This window comes from Macrosteles quadrilineatus, unplaced genomic scaffold (assembly GCF_028750875.1).
Source record: "Macrosteles quadrilineatus isolate MER2022 unplaced genomic scaffold, UCM_ALF_1.0 Scaffold_4__1_contigs__length_99947679, whole genome shotgun sequence".
NCBI classification, from domain to species: domain Eukaryota; kingdom Metazoa; phylum Arthropoda; class Insecta; order Hemiptera; family Cicadellidae; genus Macrosteles; species Macrosteles quadrilineatus.
In genome coordinates this window covers 48,910,752-48,926,057 of record NW_026542597.1, presented here as the reverse complement: position 1 = coordinate 48,926,057, position 15,306 = coordinate 48,910,752, and the positions used below count along the sequence as shown (strand labels likewise).

At 34.3% G+C, this 15,306-nt stretch overlaps 1 protein-coding gene across 2 annotated transcripts in view; it reads right to left on the bottom strand.

Moving 5' to 3' along the window:
- Nucleotides 1–764: 764 nt before the first annotated feature.
- LOC128991628 (UDP-glucose:glycoprotein glucosyltransferase-like) overlaps nt 765–15,306 on the bottom strand; it is a 45,767-nt gene continuing 31,225 nt past the window's right edge. The window contains exons 21-27 of one of the 2 annotated variants that reach the window (XM_054414680.1): nt 12,787–12,967; nt 11,671–11,853; nt 9,960–10,063; nt 6,617–6,788; nt 5,112–5,228; nt 4,469–4,622; nt 765–3,412 (exon numbers count right to left, since the gene is read on the bottom strand). In XM_054414680.1, the coding sequence (XP_054270655.1) occupies nt 3,387–3,412; nt 4,469–4,622; nt 5,112–5,228; nt 6,617–6,788; nt 9,960–10,063; nt 11,671–11,853; nt 12,787–12,967 (937 nt within the window). In that variant the 3' untranslated portion in view covers nt 765–3,386. The remainder of the gene's footprint in view (nt 3,413–4,468; nt 4,623–5,111; nt 5,229–6,616; nt 6,789–9,959; nt 10,064–11,670; nt 11,854–12,786; nt 12,968–15,306) is intronic. The other variant, XM_054414681.1, reaches the window with a different exon arrangement.

The following is a 15,306-nucleotide window of genomic DNA, read 5'->3' as shown; positions in this document are numbered from 1 at the left end:
CTCATGAAGCTACACATGAATTCTTGCAAACCCAGAGAGAGAGAGAGAGAGAGAGAGAGCTTCATTTACAAGATTTATACACATTAATTGTTAAAAGTTGTAAACTACAGAATAGATTGTGTCAATTTGCGTGGCAAGTGGGATGAGCAATGAGCATGCACACAAGAACTCTTCCCTCACCTCCGTCGCTTTTGTTATTTGTTATTTTGTACTGGTACAGTCATTCAAAATCCCTTGGATAAATTTAATAGCTCTAGCTTCTTCTGGTGGTGTGAATCTAGGTGTTGTTGAAAGCCTTTCCTCGTGCCATTTTAAACAAACAGGACCTATAAGTAGACTACTAAACATTAAATTTATGCAGCAATACGACCTAATTATGTTGAACAGTACTGGAAGGATCAGAAGAGGGTCTAAATCGACCATACAGGTAAAGCTCAATAGAGTTTGATAAGTGAAATAAGCTACTAATAAATTTAACTTTGAACCTTGATGCTTTGTAAAAATATTTAAGTAATCCAGGTCAATCCGTACCTGTCTGAGCAGTGAGCAGTGAAAGTTTGCTTTTCTCATATTTTTAGGGCATACAAAGCCCAATTGGATATTGTATTGGTTTTTTGATTTCTTACATTTCGATCTATTTTGAAAAAAATATAAATATTTAAAATATTTTTAGTGCAGTCATTAAACCTAACGTTTACTAGTTAACCTTGCAATTTATATACTAAATTTACACTAAACAGATAGGTACTGCAATAAAACCAACATGGATTCAAAAATTTTAATATCTACTGAAAAATAATCATGATACAACTTTAAACACAAACAAATTTTTTAAAGAAGTACAAGAACGTACTTAAATAAAAGAATTTATCACAGATATTAATTTTTAATAATTTCTAAGGTAAAAGTTCTTTGAATGAAATGAGTTTTCTTAGGAATGCATCACTTTGCATTTTATAAATTGGTGCTTCTCTAGATTGATTTTTTTCTTTGTTCATAAATACATAGTATATTTCATACAAGTACATAAAGTGGCATTTTACGATGCACGCTCAAATTTCATATTATGTGAGGCAAAGCAGATTACAGGTACACCTGCCTCACTTGTGAGTACGGGAATAATTGGAGCAAGTACCAGTACATCACTTTAGGTTTTGGGCAAACGTTTTGAACAATACTTTTCATCACGACTTAAAAAACAGTAAAAAATAACAGGTTAACATGAAGTGACTCCTTTCAACCCGAGCTCCAGTTTTACGATTGAGGCAAAGCCGAGGTCAAATAATGAGTGGGAGTGAGAATTGAAAAGACACTTTTACCTGTTTTAATGACCATGTGATGGACTATATTTTTTGTCATATTGCACCATTATTTGAACAAACTACAAATAGTTTTCATTTAACATCTCAAAACTACTTCTAACTTGTTTTCAATTTAGTTTGCTAATGGAAGCACAATGGTTGGAATGCAATGGAATGGAAGGTATGGTTTGCAAATTTAGTTCAGGAAGTGATTCAATCGTTTGGTCTATTGTGTAAGTGTACATCGATATGTTGAACTATTTACCATAAGAAAACAATTAACTACGCCTGATTAAACAATCAATACATACCTTCGATAAACGCCGTTGTTTACAATCTAAATTTACAACTGAGATGACAACAGCTGATTTTGACTCCCCAGAAGCTAAAAACACCTTTTACTCCCAAAGGTAAAAATGCTACTTTAGACCCGCAACGCATGTCTTAAAAACGGCTGTTTTCGCTGCAGTGTGCAGTATGACAAAAAATTTTTTCTTTGATATCAGCTGTCATAGAAAACAGCTACTTTCCGTGAAAAATATCATTCATAACTGTTTAACACGTTCACTGCGGGCGTATCCGATTGGATACGGGCCGAGCGCTGTTCAGGTGCTGCCGTAACCGATCGGATACGCTCGGCAATGCCTTTCGTATATCATCGTTTTTGCTCTAGCATCGTTCGAAGTCAGACCTATTCCACGTGAGCGTGTAGTGGGTGACTTGCTTTTTGTTGTGTTGTAGGCTGGTAGTAAAATTTCCCCATAAAATCCCCGTCTGGCAAACTTAAAAATCAACTTGTTGTCCCGTCTTTCTCCCTCCAATTGGCAATACGATGGGACCGGCTACGTTCCAAGCAGTGCTGCTATCTGTGAGTGTTAAGCAAAACAGGACATCACCCCACGTTATTTGCTATTCGTCATACCGAAATATGAGAGCCAATCACCCGGCAATCGGGTTTGTTCGACGCTGCGGGCTGCGCCGCACTGGGGCTACGCCTGCCATTTGATGGCCCGCAGCGAACGTGTTAAAAGGATAACATACCCTGTTGAAAGATTGCTATACAGTTTTGTCACTAAACATTTTTTGAGATGATAAAATGGAGGAAGTAATTAAATTAATTTATGCTGGTGCCTTTAGATCAATAATAAATCCCACTCCCTCCCAAAAAACCCTACAGACATTGTCATAAAATAATGATGGTTGAAAATAGTGAGAAGATTTAATTAATATTATTTTACAGTGTCTGTACATTTATAGTTCCTAAAGGTAATCAAAAATCACATCAGGAATTATTATATCAACTATTAAGGAGGAAGATTAAGATCAAATTTTATTCTTTTCTAGATTATGCCACATTATTCCAAAAAGTTGCAGCTTGCAACCATGTGTGTTTCTATAACATTAAAAGTATGTATTATGGCACAAAAAAGAGTTATTGGGAAGATGAAGTCTAAGAATTGCAATAAAATCACCTTTACTTGGGAAATATAACTTTAAATTTGGTAAACTTTTTATGACAATGCAATTCAGAATAAGGGAAGTAGTATTCTAAATGTGTGTACAGAGAGAATTCTCAAGAATTGTAAATACCAGAAACAATAAAAAAAGCGCCCATGCTCAGTGCATGCGGCAGCAAATTTATGTTGCCCAATTTCACAGCATTTTTTGAAATCTTCAATCATACATAAAGAAGAGTTTTTATCCCAAAATCACACTGTTTTATCTGCAATCACTTGGGTAGATCCTTCAAACACAAACTTTTAGCTACTTAATGAACGTAAAGACCAGAATAAAGAATATTTGTTTACAGGAAAGTCTTGATAAATATTAATCTTAACACTCGACAGAATTTCTAAACTAGTTATAAACAGTTCATCACTTTAAAACAATGTTCGTACTATAAGTATCTAAAAAAATCTTTACATACTAAAAGTGTCAGTCGCAGATGACTTGGTGAAAATCATACATCATACAATGAGGAAACAAACCGGACAATTCATCAGAGTAAATAAAAACTGCTTTTTAAACAAAGCAGCTAGGAGTGAGACGAACAAACGGCGAAGTTGCGTGACTGAGGCTGCAGTGTCATAACTCAGAGTGTTCTCTGTGGCCTGAAACAGAAATATTGTGTGTGAAACAAACCAACTTGTCATTGTTTGATTTTTTATAGTGAGTTTACCTTGGCACTTTTTACGTTTGTTGCCTTTTTACTAGCATTAACTTTTTAATGCTGATGTATACATCCAAATTGTATGGACCAGCTGTAGCCTAGTTTTACCAAAATAGGACAAAGTTAAATTAGCTACTCACAGAAGGCACTAAAGTATAAAATTCTATTTACTGTGTTTTTGTTAATGGTAGTTGGAAAGACATGACAAATACTATGGCTTACTATAAGCTGTGCTGTGGGTTTGATTTGGTTAAAAAGACGGCATATTTGACAGACATTGGTAATTTAATTTACATCAGTGTACCGACAGTGGCTCAATTCTACAATTACATTTTGATTAAAAAGCTACAAGATGGAATGTCCAGTTCTATTGATGGTCAAAGCTACTAGCTAACGTCGACCTTTTGTTCCTTTGAAAGGAAGCAGCGACCTTCAGATTTGGAGGCAAGAAATATAACCACTCGGCTGGCCAGACAATTGATTTATTTTGTTTTGCCACTAGATCAAAAGTGACTTAACGTAAAAACTCAATTTTAAAAGTGAGGGAGGATGAAAAACTCTTTGAGCCATGTATTTTTTTTCTCATACAGTATGAAATGCTTAAAAAGATTTTGTAAATCGACTTTTGGAATTGACTCATTCTTAATATATATATACAATACATTTTGAATGGAAGGTGTTTTTTGCCTGTGGGGACATCAAAATTAAAAAGTAAATCGGTCCCAGGCCTAGGTCTTACCGTGACACCTACGGTAATAGCTACTTCCCAATAGGAAAATCCGCTAAAATTAATCTCCAAGGATTCTTTTTTTCAAGAGGAACACAAATCTTGAAGATGAAAATGCTTTGTGATGAATTTGAATTCAACCAGAAGAGATACCAATATACAAGTCATGATAAGTTTTGTTTTGTTTTTTACGACTAGATTGAAGCAATTTTAGCAGTAACAAAGTGGGATTAACAAAAATAAAACTGTATTAGAGATAGTGCAGCTTACTTGGTGTTTGATGTGTCACAGTTTCTTCTTCGTGTTCGTCTGTAGCTCCGAGCCGGAGCTGTAACCTCTTGATCTCGTCGTCATAATCCTTCCACTCCTCTACAATACGCATGGCGGCTGTCAACTTAGCCTCCTTGGTCAGTGGGTTGTTACACTGTAAATGAACGACATTGTAAATTTTAAGTGTTAATACATTTTGTTACAAATTTAAATTTTACAGTGTTACTTCATAAAAAAATTATTATGTTATTTGAGTTTATACAGTTTGGTATATCACATTGTAGTGGTAGTACTCAGCACCTTACTGCTGTGTTTTTAAAGATGAAAATAAGGGATTAAGTGTTGGTTAAAAGGGATAAGTTTATTTTGAGGCGCATTCAAAAGCTACTCAGAAACACACACATGCAACCTTTTCAGCAGAAAATAGGCTTAATTTACAACCATTTTTACTCAGTCAAGAATTTCTATACAATTGTGAAATACTTCCATTAATTAGTACCACTATTCTTTGACATCGCCTATTTCCTGTTGTGATTAAAGGTTAAATGGCAAGAAAATGTGCAAACAAAAACTACTATGGCTTTTAGGCTCTGCTTTAAGACCTCAGTGGTTTACAAACTAAACATAGTACTACTGTACAGACCAAGTCGATGGTTTTAGCCGATTGTTTGGATTGGTCGTCACACCATGTCTCACACCACAGCCACTCCTGAGGCAGAGACTTGATGGCCACCTGATGTATCATGTTGTTGGGCAAGTCCTGTAGAGGAAACAAACATAGATTAGATTAAACATTTGACTGATAATATAAGTAGGCATCCCATTCCAAAGTAGAATTAGTACACAGTTGAAAAATCACATTTCAACTGTGCCACCAACAGAATTAGCTGCTGTAAAATACCATTATAATTCTTATTCACTAACCTTTTGTTTGTGGCAAATTTGTAGCCTACTTTTACTACAACTAGTAAAACAGTAAGTGAAAAATTGTGAGAGCATAAAGTGATGTATACAGGGTGGTAAAAAAGTCCCAGGACAGTTAATTTTTTTTAAATAATGCAGATAGAGCTACAATACTTGGTACAAAGTTACAGGGCATAAAACTCTATTTTAACACATATTCAGTGATCCAATAACTCTTCATGGGGACGGCCCACAAGGAGCCGGAAGAAAATCTTAAATGGAAGCATAGGTCAATATGCACATCAAATTAAAGATCTTTTTTAGTAGAATACAATGCCGCAAACCGCACTTCAAAAGGTCGATCCTGCGCAAAATGACAGTTGCGCAGGATCAACTTTTTGAAGTGCGGTTTGCGGCATTGTATTCTACTAAAAAAGACCTTTAATTTGATGTGCATATTGACCAATGCTTCCATTTAAGATTTTCTTCCGACTCCTTGTGGGCCGTCCCCCTGAAGAGTTATTGGATCACTGAATATGTGTTAAAATAGAGTTTTATGCACTGTAACTTTGTACCAAGTATTGTAGCTCTATCTACATTATTTTTTAAAATATTTAACAGTCCTGGGACTTTTTTACCACCCTGTAGAATGTACAGCATTGAAACAGTCAGGAATGTAAAAAAGGCATAACCAATAATCAAATGGGATGTTATCCTTGTTTATTATGATTATCAAATAAAGATGTGGACACCAACTACAATGATTTGTGTAGCTTTGTTACTGACTAAGATCAGCTATTTCATTAGCCTGGATAATTTATTAAACCAATGATTAGGGACAGCTTGATTCAGTTTCGAACCATCAAAAAGACTACGGACTTTTCTCAGGATCGATCCAGCAACCTTTTGATTGCTAGGCGAGCACTACAACCATTCAGCTACCCAACCAGTTAAATATAATTGTATTATTACCAGCAGGGTTGCTCCTTGTAACAACATATCTAAACTAAAATAAAATTCAGATACTCATTTTTAGTACAATACGTGTATAATAACAATATGGAGTATTAGTATAGATGACTTCTCAGTAACTGAAAAAAACAGGTGATTCAGTCATGAATTTATCAGCATGAATGTGGGTTCCAACCTGATTCCATCGGACCAACAGGGGTTTTAGTAGGTGCGAGTCCCACTTTTCCCATTAGAGTTTGTGCATTCTGCATTTCATCTAAGTATGGAAATTACCTGGTCAAGGTTAGACAGACTGTTGGGGTCCTGGCTCAGAGCTTGGTATTGTCCTCGCAGTCTGTCCCCGGCTGCTATCTTGCGGAATCTCTTAAGATCAACCACATAGAGAGCGCTGATGTGGTATCTACGACCTTGCAGGTGATTGCGCCAGTAGCCCTGCTTCCAGAACCTAAACCACAAGACTTGTTGTGTTATTTAAAATATTTGACTTCTGATACACTATCAACAAGTATATATCTCTTTCCTAAACTGTGTAAACTTAAGCCTCAGACATTAGAATGCAGCTGTCAACAACAGGATGAATAAACAGCATCAGCAATCTGACCGTCTTGATCAATGTTATGAGTAGGGATGGGCCGATTCTGATTCTCGATACCTCGATACCTTCGATACCAGTGGTATCGAAGAATCGCCGATACTCGATACTTCGCTTCATTGTACTCGATACCGATTCTGAAAAGTGAGGTTAATTATAATGCTAAACTCAACTGACATTGAAGGTTGTGAAGAGTGTCAAATCATAGTTTATTTGGAATAATCTGAAGTCAGCTAATATAAATAATTCCAAGTTCATTATCTCACATTCATAATAGTTTTATAATACAAAATAGATTGCCTTTGCATTTCACGAGTAGCAATGACGGTATGGTATAACGAGCTGTGTTCAGTTGACATGACAACAGTGTCAATGTCAATTAACAGAACTCTAGTTGCCGCCATGTTGTCAGATCAAAGGCAATGTTGCCTGATGGTACAAGTAGTGATGTAAAATACCCGGGTATTTAAAACTCAGGGTAAATACCCTGGGTATTTACCCGGGTAAATACCCAAAATCCATAAATACCCGGGTATTTTGGGTATTTATGAAATCAATTGAAATTAATTTATATTCACCCCTAAATATGTTATTGTTATCATTACATGAAAAATTAGGATAGTCTATAACACCTTTTACAGTAACTTGAAGCTTTGCTAGTACCTTTTATTTAATGATTTAGCACTTTTTTTAAATAAAACTAAATAAGAATGGGGTTTCATTTTTTTATCAAGACAACCCCTCATCAGAGAAATAATGAACCTAAACCTACTTCTACTGTTATTAAATTATGATGGTTAAAAAATTTTATCGTATAAAAGGCTTGGAAAGCTAGAGAGACCTAAGGCAGAATGGCAGAATACTAAAAGTAATTAAAATTTTCTGTGTTACCGCTTAGTTGGAAAAAATAATATATTTGGATAAACCTACTAAAAAAATGTATCTCCTCTTTTTTGGTCTAACTTAATATAGTTTTGAAAGATGTATTGTGCTATAGATTTAAATGTTTTGTATCACAAGTTTATGAAATTAGTTTTTTTTTTTTGATACCATTGATACCAACAAAAGATCTAGAACAAAAATATTATTAAATCCTGCCATCCTACAGATTGAGTTTGAATTATTTTCTTAAGTTGTTTACACGCCTAGGCCACTACTAGGTTAAATTTTTATAATTAACTAGTGTCCCTGTTGCTCGAATTCGAGCAATTGCTGGCAATATTATAGGCGTTATTTTAAAACGAATTTCAACCAAGTCAGCAAATGTATGTAGGTACTGTTAAATTAGCAAACTTATTAACTGTTTATAATTAACATGCTCTTCTTCTCACTTTTGATTTCTGACAACAGCTGGAGTTTCATAACAATTTTTGTTTCCAATGTTAATCTTATGGAGAAATTAAAAACTTTAAAGGGCTTCAGGGCCTCACTCTCTCAGTATTTCCGTAAAAAGAAAGTTTCCTGCACAAGTTCACGTAACTCTCTTTCCAATGACACCAAAAACATGACAATCGGTTCAGTAGTTTCGGAGGAGTAATTGTCACAAAAAATCTGCTTGCGTATTAAATAAGTATAAAAATAGATAATTATTACTTTGCAAATTATTTTTCTTCACTTTCAATAAAATAAATTCATCTATCCATCATAGAAATTAAAAAATCATAACAGGTCAGGACCAGTGCAACCATGCGACCAGGGTATTTATGCCGATTATGCTATATGCTCAGACCTGGGTATTTATGGCGATTGTACCCAGAAGTAAAATGCTAGTAGTGACCATATGAAATTTTAATTAACACATTTTATCATCATTTTACTATCCTTACAGGGTGATAATTGCAAAAAAACATCTCAATCTTCTATAACTTAAATAAAAATTATAAATACCCAGTTTTTGGGTATTTACCCGGGCCTGGGGTAAATTCCCGGGTAAATACCCAATTTATATTTACCTACCCACTGGGTATTTACCCGGCCCACATCACTAGGTACAAGCATTTAATAAATACATATAATACACATAAGGTGTATATAGTCAATGGTACTAGTTGTTTAACTCACATTTTCTAACTCCAAATTGTGGCATAGCTTATAATTTTTTGTGAAAGTGTGGCATAGCTTATGACTGATTATAAGCTATGGAACAAATTCACGATTATAAGCTATGACATTATAAGATATGAGACCCCACGAACTGTTCAGCTAATTCAGGGCTTCATGGTGACTATTGTAGAAAGCCATTTAGCGATGTATTTTTATCGTTATTGTATGTTGTTTCTTGTTTCTCTCTGACTGAACTGAAACAGCTGTCATGACTCATGAGTTTGCAAATGGCAAATGAATTGTTTAACCTATGTTTTGGTTTTGTTGTTTGTTTTCTGTGCGTGCATAGTGAGTTGTTCAAAATGGATTATGATTATGATCTCCGACTCCGGACTCCGTTCTAGTGATGTGACGAACTCCATAACTTTTTTATATGACACTAAGTGATATTTTTTTAAGTGATATTGATGATGACAATATTGAAGATGACTTTGAGTTTATAACTCAAGCAATATGGAACATTCATTGTAGGCCTAGATGTACGAATTATGAATTCTTATGAAAAACAAAAACTCTGAGAACATTTTAGGCCAACCTAAATTGGTGATTGTGCTCAATTTAATTTAATAAAATATGTTAAAATTCATGTCTTCTTGAAATAGCCCTATCTTATTTTCCTTATTGGCTAACCTAATCTATGTAACCTTAATCAATACAATGCAGTTAGGCCTATCTTATTGTATAAAGATTAAATAAAATTATATCATAAGTAGTTATATGTGTTATTAAATGAATTTTTAACAGGTATCGGTATCGAGTGCGGAATCGAGAATTGAAACCAAAGTTGTAGAATCGGAATCGGTATCGGAATCGACCAATTCAGGAATCGGCCCATCTCTAGTTATGAGTGAAGGATAGTAGACAAAACAGTCATTTTACTTTAACTCAAAACAAAAGATGAATCAAAATTATCCAACCTACCTGAAACCATCCATTTCAGTTCGACTGTCACAAAAAGGAGTGTAACCATACGGAGCTCCTCCTAGGTCTAAATCAACTAGTTCCTTCATATCTGCTCGGACAACCTTAAAAGAACAAGAATACAATTTTACAACAAAACAGAGCTATGGGAAAACAAAACTTGTTAAACCTAACATCTTTGTAAATAGAAGGGATTTGTATTTTAAGAGTAATGTGATCAAAAAAATCTGTAAGTAACATGCAAACTAATGTCAGTTTGGAAAACACACTGATTGTTAGACACTAATATACACAGACTTGAGCAAACATTTTAAGGGAAGGGCATGATTATATATAAAAATTAGGGGTCTGCGGTACAGAAAATTTAATGTCGGTACGGTACAATATTTTGTACCTCGGTTCTCGGTACAAAATCGGTACGGTACGCGGCTACTTGTATTTTTGCGTTTTTCTGCTCAGAACTGTATTGAAACCAAACAACTAGACATTGTGTTGGTCGGAAATAATTTACCAGTTGTGTGAAATTATCTTGTCAATAAATGTTTTAAACATGTTTATTCCTAAAAACTCGTATCCTATTTTTAAAACCACTTTTATCATGGCTATTCAAAGTATCTCTATCTTAACTGTGATTTTTCTTGACACAATCCTCGTAGTAGTAAAATGTGTGGTACAGTAATTGTCGTTAGAAAACCATGAATGTAGGATACTATCCATTTTCATAGTAATGTCAATGTCTTAAAGTTTAAAATAATGGTTTCAATACAGTTCTGAGCAGAAAAACGCAAAAATACAAGTAGCCGCGTACCGTACCGATTTTGGCGATTTTGTACCGAGAACCGAGGACTTTTATGTGCTCCAGTAAACTGAAAGTAATTTATTATTATAATAGGCTGTACCGAACCGAATTTGTACCGTGTAAAATGCTGTACCAAACCGATGACGGTAATTAAGCTTGTACCGTACCGTACCGACTTTTTCGGTGCACCGCAGACCCCTAAAAAAATACACAAGCTGAAAAATTGAACGACAATGTTTTTTTACTTTTTGAACAGATAAAGCAAAAGATGTAAGTGTCCGATTTGATCAGAAATCATCCGAGCAACACACCCATTGCACTCCACTTATCTACAGACATGTACTATGTTTACACCAGGCAATATGTAGGCTTACTTAATCCATAATACCGTAACTAAAATACAACGAGAAGTAATTAATCAATCTATTCTAACTTTGCAAAAAATTGGCTAGGTATTTTTTTCCTGTTACTTTGTATTTTTCTAGTCTAGGCTCAATTTTGACAATGCACCTGTGCTATATGTTGTCACATCTAAAAGAATGTTATGTGCAAATAAATAATGTCTAATGTCTAATGTCTTACTTATTTTATGTACAGTTGTAAAGGTTATTATAGTCTGTTCATAAAATTTAGGTGGTTTAAGGGGAAGGTTTCCTGGATTCCCCGACTCCTATTTTTAGCTTAATTTACACATCAGCTGTTGTTTCACAGTTAGGGTGAAGTGGAGGGGATGGAATCCCTTCCCCTCAAACCGCCGAAATTTTTTGAACATAGTATAAACAAATGTGGGCCAGATTGATGGCTATAAGATCTGTTCTTGACCTGAAACCCATCATTGTGTTAGGAGGGTTGTTGTAAACAGTCAACAAATGAGACATAGTATTTATCTTCTTACTAAAGGCTAAAACGTACCTGATCAGCATCCACAAAGATGATCTTCTTGATGTGGAGGGGGAAGAGCACGTCGAGGAAGAGTATCTTGTAGCCCCAAATGATTCTCTGTTTCTCCGTCTGCTGGTGCAGCCAGCGAGGCCATTTGTATTGAACCAACTCGTACTCGAACCCATACTCCTTGGCCATCCTTGGCAGGAAGTCCTGTTTGGCAATGGAAAACATCATTGAAATGTGACAGTAGTTTATGTGCATGTATGGTGAGTTTTACTAGGCAGATTTGGTAAGTCGGTTGCTCAGTTGGTAGAGCGAGACAGATTGTGAAACTAAGGCAGCAATGCCAGTGCTCTATGTCTCAAGAAACAAATTTTAGAATTTTTAAGGCCAGTAGAGCCTTTTACCTTTGACTATAGTTTTTATTGTGTTGCTGAGTATATTAAAGGAGTATGGAGAGCTGATAAGTTTGAGTAAACATAGGCTTATCTTAAAAATGTATTTAGTGCTTTGTATTGTACCTTAATATTGATGTGCCTATTCACTTGTACAAAATTAATTTGGCAAAATAAAATCTTATCTTATATTGCATACAAGTTTAAAACAAAAATGTTACTGAATCAATGATAGAAAGACTTGCCCTTGTTGGGAGAAATGAAGCACATTTTATTATTTTATTATTGATTTTTTACCCTGATTTACTCCACTTTGGCACTAAAAATTGAATTTAAGAACCATAAACTTAGTTTTTATCTTGTCACTTTACAATACTTTAAAGCCCCATTAAAATGTGAATGTCTGGGTAGGCGAGTGGTATTGCTCACCCTCAAATCTGAAAGCTGCTAGTTTGATTCTATTCAATTCTAAAATCAGATGCCATACGTTTTAAACTATAAATTTAAATTCAATTCAATTTAGTTAGTACAATGGCTAAGGTTTAGCAATGTATATGTGACATACCAATAGAATGCTGTATTGGAGCATTACAAATCTTTTTCCCACCCAAATTAATGATGCTTTATAACAAATGATTGACGTTAGACAAGACCAGAGTTTGGAATGTTACCTTACGAGAAATTAAATACAAACAGTAAATGACAAAAGAAGAAAGAAAGAGATCTAGAATAAAATAATGTCACTCACCTTGAACGTGGGAGAAAGATAGTTCTTGAGGAACCAGAACTTGACAGGAGACTTGGTGTTCTTTAGCACACTCAACATCATGATGCGAAGAAACCTCTCGTACAAGTGTCCGGAGGCTACAGAGAAGATGTTGATGGTGGTGTCAGCCGGGTCTACTGGCTCGTCCTTGGAGCTAAACGTGCTACACACAATAAGATCAGTAATTCTTGGTCATAGTTTTATAGGTAGAAAGTAAAACAAAACAATAGATGGACGCCTGAAACTTCAATTTTGTAGCCATAGTCAAAAAAACAAAATTACTACAATAAAAGGTTTAAATTACCTGTATCGTCAAGTGATCCTGGTTTGTAGTTAATTGACTACAGCCGTTTCGTGTTGTAAAAACACATCTTCAGCATACAGGTAATTTAAACCTTTTATTGTAAAAATCAGTGATCCAGAGGCTATACCATAAAAATAAAATTACTACAGTTTATCAAGACTGAATATTTGGGGTTTTTCAGGATAAAGTTTTCGCGATCTTTGGACACGATATTTCTACTTCAGATCTTTACGAGATGGAATTTACTTTGTTGATGCATAATATCTAAAGACATGAAAACATCATCACTATGCCATCTTGCCTATACATTACATCAATGTGTAATGAAAACAAAAATAAATATATAGTTATAAATTTTGAGTAAATATTGTGCTGTATTGGATTTCATGATGTTGTGAAATAATAACTAACTGTCGTCTACTGTTGTGTAATTATTTTGTGCTGCAGTGGCACTAGCAGCCGACACCCATTTTCATTTTGCTGACTTGCAGACATTGGAACATCATGGTTGTCTTAAAATAACAATATTTTCTTAGTATATAAGTATTTTCCTGAGTTTTGGATATCATTTATGGCCTGATATATAGGTATATAATTTACTAAAGATATTTTGGTGTTTCACAACAAAATTCCTTCACAAACTTGTTACGATATTTAACAATTATATTTTTAAAAATTTTCTGAAAGTTGGTCTTTTATAATAACAATAACAAAATTGGCAAAAATGCCAAGTTTATCATAGAATTATTGATTTTTAATTCTTTAGGAATAATTTATAGACAGTTCTTCAGAGCAGACATCTACACTCTAACTAAACAGTATTGAGATAATTATTTAATTTGTGTATGCTTCCATATTGAATGTATTGAACAAAAAAGAAGAAAACATAGCAACACCAATAAACAGAATAGATAAGCAATCTTTAACTATTTTTATATAGATTTCACACATATTCTTTGTGGTAGTAGTGTACACAATTATTACTTTATGAATAACTACAATATCTAAGGACTGAAACGATTAGATACAGTTCATATATCTATTTAATCATGAAAAAGGGTGCGTGATGGCTTTTTGGGTCATAATTGATAGTCATTGTGTGATAAAATGGTTGGTTATAATACTATAGGATTAACAAATAGTTTATTTGGTTAAGATAGATTTAAAGAAGATGAAATAACAGTTATTAAATGGTTATCAAAAAACACAATCCATAATAATAAAAAAATATATATGTGGAAGTATGTTATATCTTTGATTTTAATCTTCTACAAAGCTACACAAGTATAAACACCAGTGTAAATTACAGGGGATCAGATTTTACTTAATGATACATAACTATTAAAACTAAAAACAAAAACCATTTCAGGTAATACATAAATTGTTGTAAAAAATAAAAATATATGAATGAATTTTAAAATATTTTGATTTTCCAACACTGATAAGTAAGGGTGTTTGGGTTGGTTAATACAAATTACCTCAGTTCATAAATTGGATTGGTGAATGGATATTCAAAGTAAAATCTGCAACACGTAAAGTTTTTAGTTATCAGTGTTTGACCATGTAAGGCTAAGATATTATCTTCAGTGAAAACCACTAAAAATGTTAATTCTTCTTCAACCATTTATTTTACATAGCTTGCGCTGATTTTTCAACCTTCTTTCACATCCCAGGACTCTAGTCTCTAACTCAAAACCGTTTTACACACTACTTCAGGCTATGCCTAAAGAGGCGTGGAGTTATCATATAGCTAAAGTCAATGGTGATCGTCGGGATTTGAGCCTGAAACCTTAGGGACCGAAGGCTCCTGCTCTAACACTATACTCTATTCCACTTGTTCACCAGGCTCTATAGGTCTTATGGGAGATAGGGATGGTAATAACATTCCTGGAAAGATCATGCTTATTGTCATGAGGGTTGCGTCAACTTGTGATTTTGAAAGCTCTTAAGTATATTCCACTTATTTCTGTTGTGCTTTTTATTGGTTAGTATTTTGACTTAATGATTTGGATTTTGACTTATACAGTACAAACCCGCTAGTGACCTGGGACAAGAACCATGTTTGGAACAGTAGTAAGCAGATTACCTGAGGACCATAATAATATGACCAAATTAATTGCTTAACTGACAATCATTAAACAGTGATCACGGAAGACAATAGTAATGTTCCCGTGATCGCAGGAGGCATTAAATATTTT